Genomic DNA, 15,440 nt, shown 5'->3' with positions numbered 1-15,440 from the left:
TCCTGTTTGGTGCTACTCCACAGAGTTACACCCTGCATTCTGTTAACCTCCATTAACCCAAATTAAATTCACCAAAATGATTTTCCATCATGGCCTTCCTGCTTTTGCATAACTGAGATGTTTAGAGGAAGCAGAAATGTCCTTGCCAATGAAAGTGAAAGGCATGTTTAAGGGTGCTATTTGCATGAACAAATATTTAAGTTAAAATAGAATGAAAAGGGGAAAAAAAGCTTTTAAGATAAATGTCCATCGTGCCTCTCATCTTGACCTGGCAAATTCAAAGAACACCTACACATGTGCACATGGTTTTGCAGTTATGTATACAGCAGGGTCACTGTCAAATGATCTGATTGGCTCCAACACAACTTCCAAGGGGTGAATGATTGGGAGTGCTGGGCAATGGAAGAAGTAGGATTAAGAGCCAGAACAGGGACAAGGGGGAGTAGCAAAAAGGGGGAAAACCAGTGGGGTATAGAAGGAGCGAGTTGCAGAAGCAAAAGGCCTGGACCAACGAGCTCAGAGGCATTAGGTCAGTTGAGAGAGAGAGGAACAGCAGGGTCAGACCCTGAGAGACAGAGGGAGCAGGAGTGGGCATAGAGCCAGATTGCTACAGGGGCTCAGGGAGCTGGAGTTCAGGGTCCCTGAACAAGCAGCAATGTGGACCCCAGTTGCCTGAGTTATTGCCACAATGGCGACCCCCACCCTTGCCAATGTTGCCTTCAAATACAGCTAGAGGGGCTACAACTCCCTCCTCCTCCCCACACTAATCACTACCTGGAGATCTGATCTGTTGCCAGGCACAATTCCTGCATGTGACTGGTTGATGGAGAGGGCCGTGCTTTGGTCAAGGAGACAATAGAGCCCAACTGATTGGCTGTCCCTATTTAACTCGAGAGACCAAAGCATCCGCCGATGCCATCTAGGGCTGTGCTCGGAGGGAGTCCCCCCACCCACTGCCAGAACCTACATCTTCTCCCTCCAAGAGGCTGCTTTTCAGGAAGCCCCTCCAAATTCCTGACTCAGGATACAAGCCAAGAGGAAGCTGGGAAAGATGTGGATCTCTTTTTTCTCAAGTCAAGGGGTGATGTAAGAAAACACTTCTAGGGGTGTGGGGGGGCTGAGTGTGTTGCTTTGAGGAGTCTGATTGTCCTGGGGAAAATGGAGTGCCCTGTAGCACAAGCCCCTTAGTAATCTGTTGAAATGAGTAGTGGGGAAGACATCCTACAGATTCTGGGGATGCTTTCTCGCTCCCTCTCTCTTCTGCCACTACTCGATGATATTATATGCCTTGTGACATGATGATGTCATGCACCAGATCGGTGCCTCAAAATATTAATTAGCCCTAGGTCTCATCAAGGAATGAAGAGACCCTGGTTGTGATTGGACTATTCGGAGACAGATGGGATATTGTCATGAGCTTGGATTGTAAAACTTCTTGTGGGCAGGAAACATGTTTACCAATCTGCTGTGTATATACTCTGTGCTTAGAACAGTGCCCTGAACACAATAAGTGCTCAATAAATGCCAATGATTGATTGAACATCTGTCCAAGGTCATTGGAGCTCACTGAAGAATTGCATCTGAATTATTTTCTTCCCTCCCAAACCCCGTCCTCTCCCTGACTTTCCCATCACTGTGGACGGCACTACCATCCTTCCCATCTCACAAGCCCATACCCTTCCTGTCATCCTTGACTCTGGTCTCTCATTCACCCCACACATCCAATCCGTCACCAAAACCTGCCGGTCTCACCTTCAAAACATCGCCAAGATCTGTCCTTTCTTCTCCACTCAAATTGTTACCTTGCTGGTACAATCTCTCATAATATCCTGACTGGACTCCTGCATCAGCCTCCTTTCTGGTCTCACATCCCCCTATCTCTCCTCACTTCAGTCTATACTTCACTTCGCTGCCCAGATTATTGTTTGGCAGAAACACTCTTGGCATGTCACTCTGCTCCTAAAAAATCTCCAGTTGTTGCATATCAACCTTCACATGAAGCAGAAACCCCCCACTTTTGGCTTCAAAGCTCTCCATCACCTTGACCTCTCCCACCTCACCTCCCTTCTCTCCTCCTTCAACCCAGCCCTCACACTCCACTCCTCTGCCACTAACCTCCTCACTGTGCCTGGGTCCCGCCTGTCCCACCGTCGACACCTGGCCCACGTCCTACCTCTGACCTGGAATGCCCTCCCTCCACACATCCACCAAACTAACTGTCTTCCCCTCTTCAAAGTCCTACTGAGAGCTCACCTCCTTCAGGAGGCCTTCCCAGACTGAGTCTTCCCTTTCCCTCTGCTCCTCCTCCCCTCCCCATTGTCCCTACTCCCTCCCTCTGCTCTACCCCTTTCGCCTCCCCACAGCTCTTGTATATATTTGTCCATATTTATTGCTCTATTTATTTTATTAATGATGTGCATTTATCTATGGTTCTATTCATCTACTTTGATGGTAGTGATGTCTGTCTACTTGTACCTGTCTACTTCTTTTGTTTTGTTGTCTGTCTCCCCCTTCTAGATTGTGAGCCTGTTGTTGCGTAGGGATTGTCTCTATCTGTTGCCCAATTGTACTTTCCAAGGGCTTAGTACAGTGCTTTGCACAAAGTAAGCACTCAATACGACTGAATGAATGAATCTGAATATATAATGATGAATTTAATTTTTTTTGTAAAGCCAACAACGCAGACTGTACACAGACAACTTGCTAATTTAAATACACTATGTCACAAGAGACTATTTACTTAGAATTTGGTGTAAATAAAGATATAGATATATAATCTTCAAAGGTCTTTTCGGCACATCCCCAAGATACCAATTAGAAATGCCTGAATAACTTTGCTGCATTAGGCCCCCAAAGATCATTTACAATCTGGTATACATAAGCATAATAAATTGCATATACTTTAACCCAAATGACTTCTCCACATGTGAAATATGTGTTTACATTCTCTAGGTGTTGATATTAGTATTCCACCAAAGTGCATTTATCAATCACTGAAGAAGTGTTCCTTAGCCAGCGGAAAACTAGACATACATACATACTGCCGATGCCCACTCCGTCTTTCTTTTGTTAATGTGGCTGCATTTCCTGGGTTCTTTCAAGCTCTTCAGCTAAACAAATGCTGAAATAGGCACCGTATGCAAATTCAGCCAAAAGCAGCAGCACTCTTTGGCTGTTAATTATGCCTCCAGCATCAGGCAGCCTGCTTTTTCAAATAAGGTCCATGAATAATAAAATATGAATCTTGGATAAAACATTTTTAAAAGGTTTCCAAAGCCTTAAGGAGGTGTTAAATCTAGGTTGCAATGTTATTTTGTTTAAGATATTTCATGGCTTTAGCTTGCCCTCAGTTTTCCCCTAGTGCCCTTCAAATCTCTGGAGAATCTCTTTCCAGAAGTTGATAGACAGAATTAGTAGCTCTGAACACCTGCACTCTGATATGAAAGAAACTGAGTTGTAAACCTAATAGACCCACAATGTAGTGCTGTGCAAGTCTGCCCCGTTTTGTTTTCTATGATACATTTGCTCCAGAAGCCTCCTCCCCAGACATTGATTGGCCCTTACTAGCTAAAGGAGTACTAGAATCAGAAAAGGGAAAGTGTGTTAAAAAAATAACGTGTGTCAAATGATGCTCACAGAGTCTCAAACTCCCAATGGTCTGAGGGAGAAGGAGTGTGTTGAAGAAGGGATGGGGTGGAGAGGGCGAAGAAAACTTCTAATCAACCGTACAACCTAGTAAATTACCTTTGGGCCTTGTCTTCCTGGATAGCCTGGAAGGCCGGGGACTCCAAGTTTTCCCTGGAATAAAAAGAGCAAGGTCAATCATCCCATTAGGCATGAGGGATAGGGAAGAAAATTATATTTGTAAATCAAGTTCTCATGGGCAAAGAGGGTAAATGAAGAAGTTGCCATTTTCCAAGGGTCAGATTTTAAATGCCGTGAACACGGCCAGTGGCTGCGGCGCTAGAGATTGCTTCTAACTCCACCTCCTCAAGAACCATCTTTCCAAGCTTTGGAAAAAGACAGGACCCACACTTCAAAAAATGACAACTTAAAGGAAAAATGAACTGCAACAAAACTGGTTGAAATTCACAGCTAAAGCAAAAGTCTCAACATGCTGGCGAGTTTTCTATCTTGCTTGAGTGCACAAGGAAAATGATTTTGTTAGAAACTGTCTCGCCGTGGAGGGTAGAGCCATGCTTGGCTGGAGCAGTCCCAGGGAAGGGACCTGAGCTAAAGAGGGGAAAAGGAAACGTAAGGCAGAAAGAAGGGAAAAAAGGGTCAGTGAAGAAGAATACAAATGCACTAACATGACAAGTGCTAGCAAATAATTGAGGAAGATCAACCCAAAATGGCAGGTTAGTTTTCTGAGGGCAGGAGTGTGCCTTTTACCTCTACTGTACTCTCACAGGGACTTCAATACAGTGCTTTGCACAATAAGGTGTTAAACAAATACAACTGGGGTATAGTTAGGTGATAAAATCCCCCAGGCATTCACTCATCTCCAACAAATGGCAAAGGCTGTGAATTCCCTAAAATTTACCTTTTCTCCAGCAGGACCCAGGGGACCTGGGTCACCATTGGGACCTCCACGACCCTTAGGGCCTTCTGGGCCATCTTCACCTCTTGGTCCAGCAGGCCCGATCTCACCCTGTGAATCAAAAGGAGAAGGAGAAGATGAAGAAAGGAAAATGTATTCTCCCCAGTCCCAACTCCAAACCCGCCACACACTGATCCCAATGTTCACTAACCCTACTTCAGTCTCGGCTCCCTAAACATTTGTAATTAGAAGTGCTGAGTGGAGGAGGAAAGGCAGGACAGGGACAAAGAGGAAGAAAATCCAATTTTGGCAAGTCAAGAGAAACCCATCAGCAAGCTCTATAAATCGTTCCTCACGAAAAACAAGTTAGAGAAATGGTGAAATGTTCCTGGTGTCACTGATAAAATGAAACTATTGTGGAGTAAATTATAGGCCTTTCTTTAACCAGGCATCTTGCTTTCATTACGGAGAGGTTGAGCTGTTATTTTCCCAGCACTGCAGTCTTCTACACCCCAATTATCCTCTATAAATCTAGTACCTCTGAGCTAAAATAACTTGAGTCTACAATGGCCATTTCGAACTCCTGCTTCCCAAAATATTCAGGAGTCCCCAAGTATGTATCATATGCATAAATTTAGAGGGAGGGAATGCAAAGTATGGGGGTTTCAGAAAACGCAGGTGTTAAAATGTTGGATTATGCTGAAAACCTAAAGCATGGAATTTTCATATTTTTTTGGACGTCCTTGTAATTGTTCTTCCTGTTAGTCTAACTTTCCTTGAGAAACCTAATGGGAATACACAGCTACAAAACAGCTGCAGGAATAAACAACCATCCTTGCATTTCCACATACTACACATAAAATTTTTTCTCTCAATGACAATGTATTGTGCTACTTTCTTCTACATCTTTTTCCTTCCGCCTGCTCCTCGTATTTGTAAAAAACTTATGTCTGCCTGCCTCCTCCATTAAATTGTAAGCCCCTAGAGGACAGGAACTGTGTATTTTTTTTTCCCTTTTGGTGCACTCTTCCAAACCATCTAGTGCAATGTTTTGCACAGAGTAAACTCTTAATGAATACCATAAATAATGAGGATAAGGAGAACAAAAGTGAGTGTGACCCAAATATAGATCCAAGGGTGGGCAGTCTCTCCATGGGAGCTGTAAAAAACACTTTTAGTTCTAAGTAGACCTACTATACTTCCCTGAACTCAGCATAACAAAACCAAATTCAGGAGCTCTCTCAAAGCTGTCAATCCCCAAAATGTCTTTTGCATGGTGTCCTTTTAAATAGAATAAATTTCTATTTTTGTGGCTTGGAGACACACTGATGTGAACTTTAATAGGGATACAGGATTTTGAAGACCAAAGTAGATCCCTCTGGCTTTTGAACTGAGGAAAGTGGAGGGCTATTTTGTCTTTCACAACTTGTACAATAATTTTGCCATACAAGGCAAATGTTCTTCTCTTTGTGTTATTCTCCACATTTTGAGGCTTCTGTAGATTGCCTACCCTCAGGGTAGGAATAAAATGCTTAGTAACATAAATGATATTCTCACAGACTGAGAAAATGCCTCTAAACCATTGGTTTTTTGTGGGATAATTAGAGTGATAAGATAATAATCCTACTTTTAAACCCCAATACAAGTGTTTCCATGCCAGTGAATTTTATAGCAGCTATTCCTGCTTGGATCTTATTGATTTTTTGGTTTTCTAGGGGGGCAATTCACTCAGAGGTTATTAGTAAATTTTCAAAGGTTTATAGGCCAATGAAAATATCCTGCCCTGCTCTAGTTCTGCTTCTACCTTGAGTTTGCTCTCTTGTTGATTTGCATAGCCCTTCTTCATTTATATGAAAAAGTGAGCTAGTAATTTTATGCTTTACCCTAATACAATTTAACCCCATTATGCTACAGAGTCAGATATTAAAAATAAACACTAATTAAAAATAGAAATTATTTTCCTTTCTTTACTCCACAGACTAAGTTATGAAAATCAGGATCTTGAACTCCTAAAAAAGGGCTAATGTTCAATAAAATGGTACAATATCAATGTAAGGTTTAAACATGTCAACAGGCAGAAAATACACATGGACAGAACTGGGATTTCCTTTCTTCTTCCATATGATTAACTGTACTATTGGTGTAGAAAGCATGCCCTTTTTTTTAATGACTGTAAAAATGAGGACAAAGAGAAAATAAGGGTTGTAGACCTCTCTGAAACTCTAGAATATGGTTACATGTTCCACAATGCAGTGAACATTAAACAAAACTCATAACTGAGCAATAGAAGTTGACCAGTTATTTGGGACTTTTCCAATTCTGGGTCATGTGTATATCCTTCTGAAGTAGGCCAGATAGCTTTCAAAAACTGGGGACTGTCCTGTCATCCAGTCAACCTCTTTGTAGAAGCTTTAAGGGAAATGAGTTTAAGGAGAGGTTGGTGTAATATCTAATTAAGAAAATAGTTAGCCGCCCACTAAGAATGGAGGGACCAACAGGTGTGATTCCCAGGCCAAAAGGATCACTAATGGGGGAGAAAAAGAATGGTTTTAGAGGAGGCAGGTTGGGAGGAACAAAGGTGAGGCTACTCAGGGGATTAGCTGAGCTTCCCTTCCCTGGCCAGAGACCATCTTGATTACTTGTATGGTGCCCTCTCTGTGGCCGACTGATCCTCAGATCCCAGGTTCCAGAGTTGTCAGGTCAGACTTTACCACATATAGCGGCCAGTGGGTTTTAACACCATCCCCATCCTCAGTTTGGCCACTCAATACCAGCAAGCTCATGGGAACCGACTGGGAATCAGGCATAAAAGATGAGGAGACAGAGCTGAAAGAGTTACACTTACCCTCTGCCGTTCAGCAGTTTCAGACTGTAAATCAGCTGGGATCTCACAGTTCTATTTGTAACCTTTGAGAATTACAGCCTCATCTGCCAAGCGCGGGAGGGAGCGGGGGAGAGAGACCCATTTACCTCATCTTTGTAATTGTTAACACAGTGACTGCTGATGAAACTCCTCAGTGAAGATTCCAGTCAATCAACCAGTATTTATTAGGCACTTACCGTGTGCAGAGCACCATACTAAGCACTTGGGAGAGTACAATATAACAGAACCCATACGTGAGCTCAGCATCCCCCATATTGATTCCCAAGAACTTCCTGCGTTCTTCAGTTCACTAGCGAAGGTCAAGTCCCTTAGTTCCAAGTGCCACCCTCAGCCCCACAGCACTTATGTACATTCCTTCATTTATTAAAATTAATGTCTGTCTCCCTCTCTAGGCTGTAAGCTCTTTGTGGGCAAGGAATGTGTCTACCAACTCTCCGTAATGTACTCTTCCAAGTGCTAGGTACAATGTTCTGCATGCAGTAACACTCAATAAATACCATTGATTGATTAATTGATAATTGTGTGCAGAGCACTATGGGAGCCAATATAGAAAGAAACCAATACTTACTCTGTCTCCCTTTATCCCCATGTCTCCTTTAAATCCAGGAAAGCCATCTTCACCCTGAATAATGAGAGAAAGAGAACAATAAAGTCATTGCAACCGAGATTAGCTACTGGATCTACCTCCATTATGTTTTTTTAAAAAATTCAGAGACACTGTAACTGCCACTTGGGGATGAAGAACCACCAGCCCAAAAAGCAGCAGAGGAGTCAGGACTCTTAGTTTAATTCCAATCAGTTCCAATATAATACTCCCTAGTGACCAGGATGTTCATGATGACCGTGTCTAAATTCATTGCCATTTGCAAGGAGCAGGACATACAATTCCCACCTAACAGTCCACTACACTCAAGCACATAATTAGGAAGGGGGACTTAGGAGAAAATAACATGCCAATGAAACAGCCATTCTCAAGGTCTTAATGGAAGGAGCTAGCACGTCCAAGGAGAAAGCTATTTTCCCTGAAATAATGAGAGCACGAGGACCTCCATTCAGCTGTCTATTGCCTGTAGACTCTGGTTGTATAAATGCTCACAACGTAACAGTGAAGATAACAAACTACTGTGAACTGAGAGGATCTACTGTCATATAGTACCATTTTGTCCACACTTTTGTAGGTGTCTCAAGGACATCTCCAATATTTCTTCCAAAAATAAGGCTTTATCAGCTGAAACCAAGTGATAGTGTTTCAATTCGGAAAGCAATCATGACTTGGGCTAAGAGATAAAGGCAAAAAAGTAAGTGAGCAACTTGGACTATTAAAAGGACTCTGGCAGGGGTTCCTTTGATGGAACTTCTAGCTTCACAGAGAACAGATTTCCCGGAGATAGACAAAGGTAGAAGCCTGGGACAAAAGAAGGAGAATAATAAGATAATCCCGCTAGTGTGAGCCTGCCCTCCCAACCCAAGTGGAAAATGTCTGTTCTCTAAATCTATATTTTTCAGACTCATTTAAAGAGAGGTACACTGTTGCTAAAAAATTCCCTCAACTTAACAGATTTCCTTGGTCAAAGGAATCCCAAGTTACCAGGAACTGAAGAAGATAAAACACTGTTTTAAAGATCTGTCTGAACACTCTGGTTCACTATTGGTTGTTCATGGAATCCAGGTGTCTGTCCACTCACCAGCACAAATTCTGGCTTTCCAGGCTTACAGAAAACACACAATACCGTGAACTCTGGCCTGGAAAAGCAACCACTTTTAGTTCACTTCAGTTTTTGGTGGCGGGTTTGCCCTTTTCTTCATTGCCCTGTGGGTCTTGGGATGCTCTTACATCAAAATACAGTAGCTATTTGAGTACTAAAGTCTGTTCCTTTTCTATTTCCTGTTTTACAGAACAAATCCTCTTCACATGTTTGTACCAAAAAATATTACACCTGATGGATTCCAATTTCAAAGGTATGATTCCCCTGCTGACTCTAAAATGTCCCCCCACTTAAAGACTTAGACACTCACCTTTTCACCCTTGGTGCCTTTCAAACCACGGATGCCATCTGCTCCCTAAACAAAAAAAGATAAGCCTTAGGAAAAAAGAGAAAAGAAGGAAAGGAGAAGGGCTCTATGGATGTAGGAAAAGATACTAATGCTCTCGATGTCACAGAAATATTTGCACACCCTCAAAATCTGCAATAGTTCCACCCATTTTTATAATACCACTCCGGCTCCTCTCTGCTTCCATTCCTAATATCATTAGAGAATCTGAGGAACTCTTGATAACACACTGGGGAGTCCCACTAACCCCTATTTTCACAAAAACCTGGCAGGAATGAAGGGTGAGCAGGATCTCAGGAAAGCTTAGCCCAGAATCTCCAAGCCATTACGAAACTTTGAAGACTGTCCTCCTAATAATTATGGTACTTCATTCATTCAATCATATTTAATGAGCACTTACTGTGTGTAGAGCACTGTACTAGGCACTTGGAAAGTACTTGTTGAGTACACTATTCTAAGTGCTAGGGCAGATGCAAGTTAATCGGGTTGGACACTGTCCCTGACTCTCAGTCTTAATCCCCATTTAAAGACGAGGCCCAGAGAAATTTAGTGTCTTGCCCAAGGTCACCCAGACACATGACAGAGCCAGGATTAGAACCAAGTCTTTTGACTCCCAGGTCCATGAACTTGCCACTAGACCCTCCCATTAGTAATGAGCTGGTATTGTTATTCTTGTGACTTTTGGTTTATTCACCCCATGTTTCTGCATTTCCCCCACTGTTCCCCGTTTGGATGGTCAAGCCCCGATGAAGCCCAAGCACTACTACCAAGTAGTGGTCTAGACATTTCTGCTCAGCCCTCAGTTCTTCACACTGAGTGCTTTATTTAGAAAGCAGATATAGAGCAATTGAGCCAGTAGCCTGATTCCTTTTGGAATGTGTTCTTTTAAACAGTTAATGTTCTCACTAACCCATGGCAAGCCAGGGTTTCAAACCCAATAATGAACATCAACCCCTGCTTAGCAGAGTGTGTTTAAGTCATAAAAACCAAACCAGGATTAAAGCTTTTTCAAGTCATCTATTTCTTTTAATAATACAGGGGGACAGGGAGGCCCCCCCACCAAAATCTTTGAGATGAAAGCCCAGCCTGAACAGGTATAAATCCAACTGATTCTAGAGAGGTTTGGGATTGCAGGAAGTTGGTTGTTCTTGCCCGAGATTGTTTCCTAAAGGTCCCTCTTGTGGTGAAGGAATTCCTGAACCCTTTAGTCCAGATTCCCACACCCTTCTGCAAATGGAGGAGGGTCAACTTGTCTCCCACACCCTCCTGAGAAGGTTGTGGAAGTGATCAGGTTTCACCCAACAGGGTGAGGCCCTGCCGGGAGCCTATCCATCCCATGATTATCTCGGCCTTGATATGGTATTAAAATGCAAAATCCTCAAACACTCCTCTACTTTATCAACTCGGGCACCTGAGAACCTGATGGCAGAACAGAAGGAGACTAAAGTGTATAATTACCCTAAAGTCATTATTACCAGTCTTGAGAATCAGACACAAATCAAGAATTATCTAACACTACTCTCCTCCACTCCGGTTACCTTGTTTGTTATTAGGCATCACTCTGTACCCAACCAATAACTCCAATAAAAGCTACTGACATGAGGATCCTTGATGCACAAACAGAGGAGAGTTTAGAAGGGAAATGGCCCCCCAAATCAAACTCCGGCTTCAATGGCAGAAATTTGGTAACTAGGGAATTATGCAATCCCTGGTATTTAAATAGGCACCACATTAATTATATTAATATGGATCAAATATTCCATTTTCTGAATCATTAGTCATTTATTGAACTAGTCCCAGTAACAGAAATAGCCTAGTTTCTGGCACGAGTTTCTAAAGCGATTGAGAAAGTCTGAGCTACACACCAGGAAAGGGGCATTTTACTCAGAATGAGTCCCTGCTATAGATTGTTCAAAATGAACAAATAATGTGATATTGACCCAAACACAAAGATAAATGAAAAAATAAACAAGGGAAGAGCTCAGAAAGCACATCTGTGAGGACCATAATAAAACCTGGGTTAAAGGATTTGGTGTTTTCAAATCCTTTCCCTGCGCCTCCATTCGGTCAAAGTGTCCTCTAGGTCCGAGGCAAGTCACTCCAGGAATGAAAGGGGTAGAAGAGAGTTTGGCTGTGCATTTTCTGCTGGACACCACAGCCTAAGGCCTAATTCAAAATAGAGTTTTCTTGGAGCTTTCTACTTTTTCCTCCAACCTACTCACCTATCGAGTTAAATTCATCTGTACGTTAAGTTGAATTTGGCTGCGGGTAACGGATTTGCACTTCTGAAGGAAGTTATTCCTGGAGTTGCAAAGGATGTGAATCTGACTCACCCAATATGGGAATAGCAGTCGAGAACTGATTAATTTAGAGGGTAAGGAAATGTGTAGATTTGACCTTAGCTGCTATGAGTCAAACCAGGGAGATAGTAGCATATGGACTGGACATTCATACGAAATAAGCATTTTGGAAAGCAGATAGCATCCTTTGAACTATACCACTTATTCTACAGAGTATTTTGGGTTCACTCCAAGACAGAAGGTCTGAATAAAAATAACACTGATGATAATAAGTGCTATTATTATTATTACGATTTTACTATGTGCCAAACACAGTACTCTGAGCTAGAGCAGACACAAAATAATCAGTTTGGACACAGCCCCAGTTCATAGTCAAAAGGGAAGGGAGAACAGCTATTTAATTCCCATTTACAGATGAGGAAACTGAGGCCCCAAAAGGTTAAGTGACTTACTCTAGGCCACACGGAAGGTTAGTGGTGGATCCAGGACTAGAGCCAGGCTTAGTCTGATGTGGCAATCCAATCCCTGGGAAGATTCCTTGTCTCCATCCCCAATTCCCAGATTAGAGGTGTTCCCATTGGCTGTTTTTTCTTATTCCCCCTCAGGAGAGGAATAGAGGGAATGTGAGTGAGTCAGGATGTGGAAGCTCTCACTGTCATTAGCACCTGCCATTCATACAGTAACACCCTCATGGATGACCTAGTAGGGTGTGCACTAAAGCAAAAATCTCCATTTCACAGGATGTTGCAAGTACCATGAGGAAGGAGCATATTTACGAACTGGCCCTCAAGCCTCTGGCTAAAAATCTACAGATTAATGTTATTTATCTCCTATACCCATGCAGGGACTTCTTTATGCTCTTTAAACTTGTCTAACTAAAGAGAGTATTTTCATGGCAGTATAAAGTCCATTCAAAATAGAAGTTTTTACATCACCACCAACTGATTTTTCCCCCCTTGCACTATTTCGCAGATAGCAAGAGCCTCCAAAAATACACAAACCCCAAATTTAGCTCTTTGACTGCAGGCCCTTCTCCTTTGAAGGTCAGGGGGATGTAGTTCAGGCCAACAAATAATAGCTCAGTGAAGATCTGCTCTGTGGCTACAGTAGAGTCTAATATTTTAATCTTTCAGGAAATTAAGCTTAGGTAAGTGTCAAAGAGAAATTGGTAGTCAAAAGTAAAAGACGGGAAAAAAGTGCCAGTGAAATTAAGAGGTTTGAGCGTACTTATTCAGTGGCTTCCACTGAATCGACTGACTGGATGCAAGTCAATCCCTTTAAAAAAAGACGCTATACGATTAATCTACATTACCATCAACTATCCCTTTGTTCTGCACTTTTATGTCACTAGGACCAACACACTGGTTGTTTTCCAAGTGCAAGAAAGATTTCTCCTTTGGAGATGACTTTTCTTTTTAAGATGAAAAATGTTGAAATATTTTTTTCTCCCCTTCTGGGTTCAAGTCTTGGCAACAAATACATGAAAATCTTTGCCAAGCCCGTGTCAAAAATGAATTCTGATCGGAGGGACAATATGAAAGTATTTATCATGCCAATTCTAAAAGAAACATCACCATTGCTTTTCACTCAGAAATACAATATTAATTAGTAAAACGGTGCTTTCAGTAAACACTTATTTATAACACCAATTATTTTTTTTTAGACAACGTGTCTCTTCTGCACATCTGTACTGTATCACTTGTGCTTATGTATCACCCCTGTTGAGAAGGTGTCAATGACTATAGGAACCAGAATTCAAGAAAGTAGAAGATAGTTTAAGTATCCCAATACACTTGAAAAGGCCCCATTAAACAGAAAGCGAAAGAGTAAACAAATTCCTAAATAGATCGCTAAGTTTGCAGTGGCATTGCTTTAATAAATGACATCAATATTTTCCCTAAAACCGATTACACTGGGGGAAGTGGAATTGTAAGTTGTTTACATGCTGTTGAGAATTACAATTCAAAAATGCTCTGATATAACCTTAAACAAAGAAAAAGAGCCCTTGCCTTCTCACAGGGCTGAGTCATCCATGAACATGTATGCATATATGTGTGCTTGGGATGGGAGAATGGTCAAAGGGATGTATTTGTGTTTGTGTGTGGATGAGAAATACCCAGAGTGAACTGCATAACCATAGATTAAATTACCCAGTTCGAAGCAAAAGCAGTTAACTTTAATGAAACACAACAGGATCTGTGTTTAGATATTGCTGTGGAGTCCCACGCTCCATTTAATAAGATTCCAAAAGACCTTCAAACTGCAGAAATACAATTTTGAATAAATGGACACAGTTCCCCCTGAACTCCCTCTCTCACTTAATAACTTTGGCCCATTTAAAAAGTGCCTTTAGGTTTAGATTTTCTTAAAGTGTGAAAATAGCCCAGATGGAATTTTTCTAGGCGCCTTTGGATGAAGGTGGCTGAGCTCTGATTACTGAGTTCTGAATACCGACCTTCAGGATAACCCAAAATTCAAAGCAATAAAAACAACCTGGGGCTGACATTCCACATGTTCAGAAGACCACCAACCTCAACTCACTCTCTATACAGACAGCCCCCTCATGGATCTGTTTTCCCACTGATTCCCTCTTAACCAACAATCTCTCTTCCCTAATTAGTTCCACCACCTATATTGCTCCCTCTCTGGCCATTACCCAGATGTGGTCACCTCTGGTTCCCGTACCAAGTTTTCAAAGATTTAACCCAGGGAGGCATGCTGGAGAAGCTGACCATTGGGGAGTCCTGTCAATCTAGGGCACTGAGCAGGCAAGGTCAAAATTAACCTCATAATTGAAAGAGGTGAGAAAGAAAGAGAGAGAGGGCTTCATTTCTGCCACCTATGGCTTACTCACCTTGACTCCTCGAGGTCCTGGATAACCAATAGGGCCCTGTGGACCAGATGGACCCTATTTCCAGGAAAAAACAAAACAAAAAGAGAGAGATGGACATCAGATTTTGATGGCTAGAAGGGACAGCTCCCTGGGGCAGAGCTCCCAAGTTCTGCAAATTGTACAAAGACCATCCCCTCCTCACTCCATCACTTGTCGGATAGCCTAAGAACTGAAAACCTGGCAGGTGGATGGGGAAGTCACGTTACAGCCTGAATCCAGAATATCAGAAGCAAAGAAATTGCCATAATAAAGGTCCGCAGATAGGATGGTCTTTGGGGAAACCAATACTTTGTTGAGAAACTCCTAAAGTGCCTAGTGGGTGGTCTGTGTTATGAGCCAAAAGTAAATATTTCTCTGTATACCACAATTAAGAAGGTGAGTGGATAGTCCTATAAAATCTTGTGGTCCACTTTTGCTAGAAAATTAGTCAAGACCGTCTCAGGTTCTCCTCCATGGTTATACTAAAGGTCTCAGAACCACATCATAGCCTATGCCCAGCAAATTATTCTCAGATTGCAGTATTTTGGAAAATTCCTAACCTAGTATTATACAGAGAAACCAAGGGTGATGTGCTGCAGGATTTCAAGATCATGCTAAGATCTACCTCTTTAAAAGACTGATAGCATTAATGCATGACCTACAATCCCTGCTCTATCATATGCATGCAAAGATTGCCTGTTGTTTCTCTGTTGAAACTGCTATCTGCAGCAGCTGGGATCTATTTCATAATCTTCCCAAAATCTCTGTTTTAAGACAATCTCTTCACTTCTA

At 42.1% G+C, this 15,440-nt stretch overlaps 1 protein-coding gene across 2 annotated transcripts in view; it reads right to left on the bottom strand.

Annotated features, from left to right (window-relative positions):
* Nucleotides 1-15,440, bottom strand: part of COL5A1 (collagen type V alpha 1 chain) — a 241,500-nt gene that overhangs the window by 63,595 nt on the left and 162,465 nt on the right. For both annotated transcript variants that reach the window (XM_007662135.4, XM_016226670.3), the window contains exons 27-31: nucleotides 14,631-14,684; nucleotides 9,441-9,485; nucleotides 7,993-8,046; nucleotides 4,544-4,651; nucleotides 3,745-3,798 (exon numbers count right to left, since the gene is read on the bottom strand). In XM_007662135.4, coding sequence (XP_007660325.1) covers nucleotides 3,745-3,798; nucleotides 4,544-4,651; nucleotides 7,993-8,046; nucleotides 9,441-9,485; nucleotides 14,631-14,684 — 315 coding nt within the window. The remainder of the gene's footprint in view (nucleotides 1-3,744; nucleotides 3,799-4,543; nucleotides 4,652-7,992; nucleotides 8,047-9,440; nucleotides 9,486-14,630; nucleotides 14,685-15,440) is intronic.

The sequence above is a fragment of the Ornithorhynchus anatinus genome, chromosome 4, assembly GCF_004115215.2.
Source record: "Ornithorhynchus anatinus isolate Pmale09 chromosome 4, mOrnAna1.pri.v4, whole genome shotgun sequence".
Taxonomy (NCBI): domain Eukaryota; kingdom Metazoa; phylum Chordata; class Mammalia; order Monotremata; family Ornithorhynchidae; genus Ornithorhynchus; species Ornithorhynchus anatinus.
The sequence above is the reverse complement of the archived record's forward strand: the minus strand, read 5'-3'. Positions and strand labels throughout refer to the sequence as shown.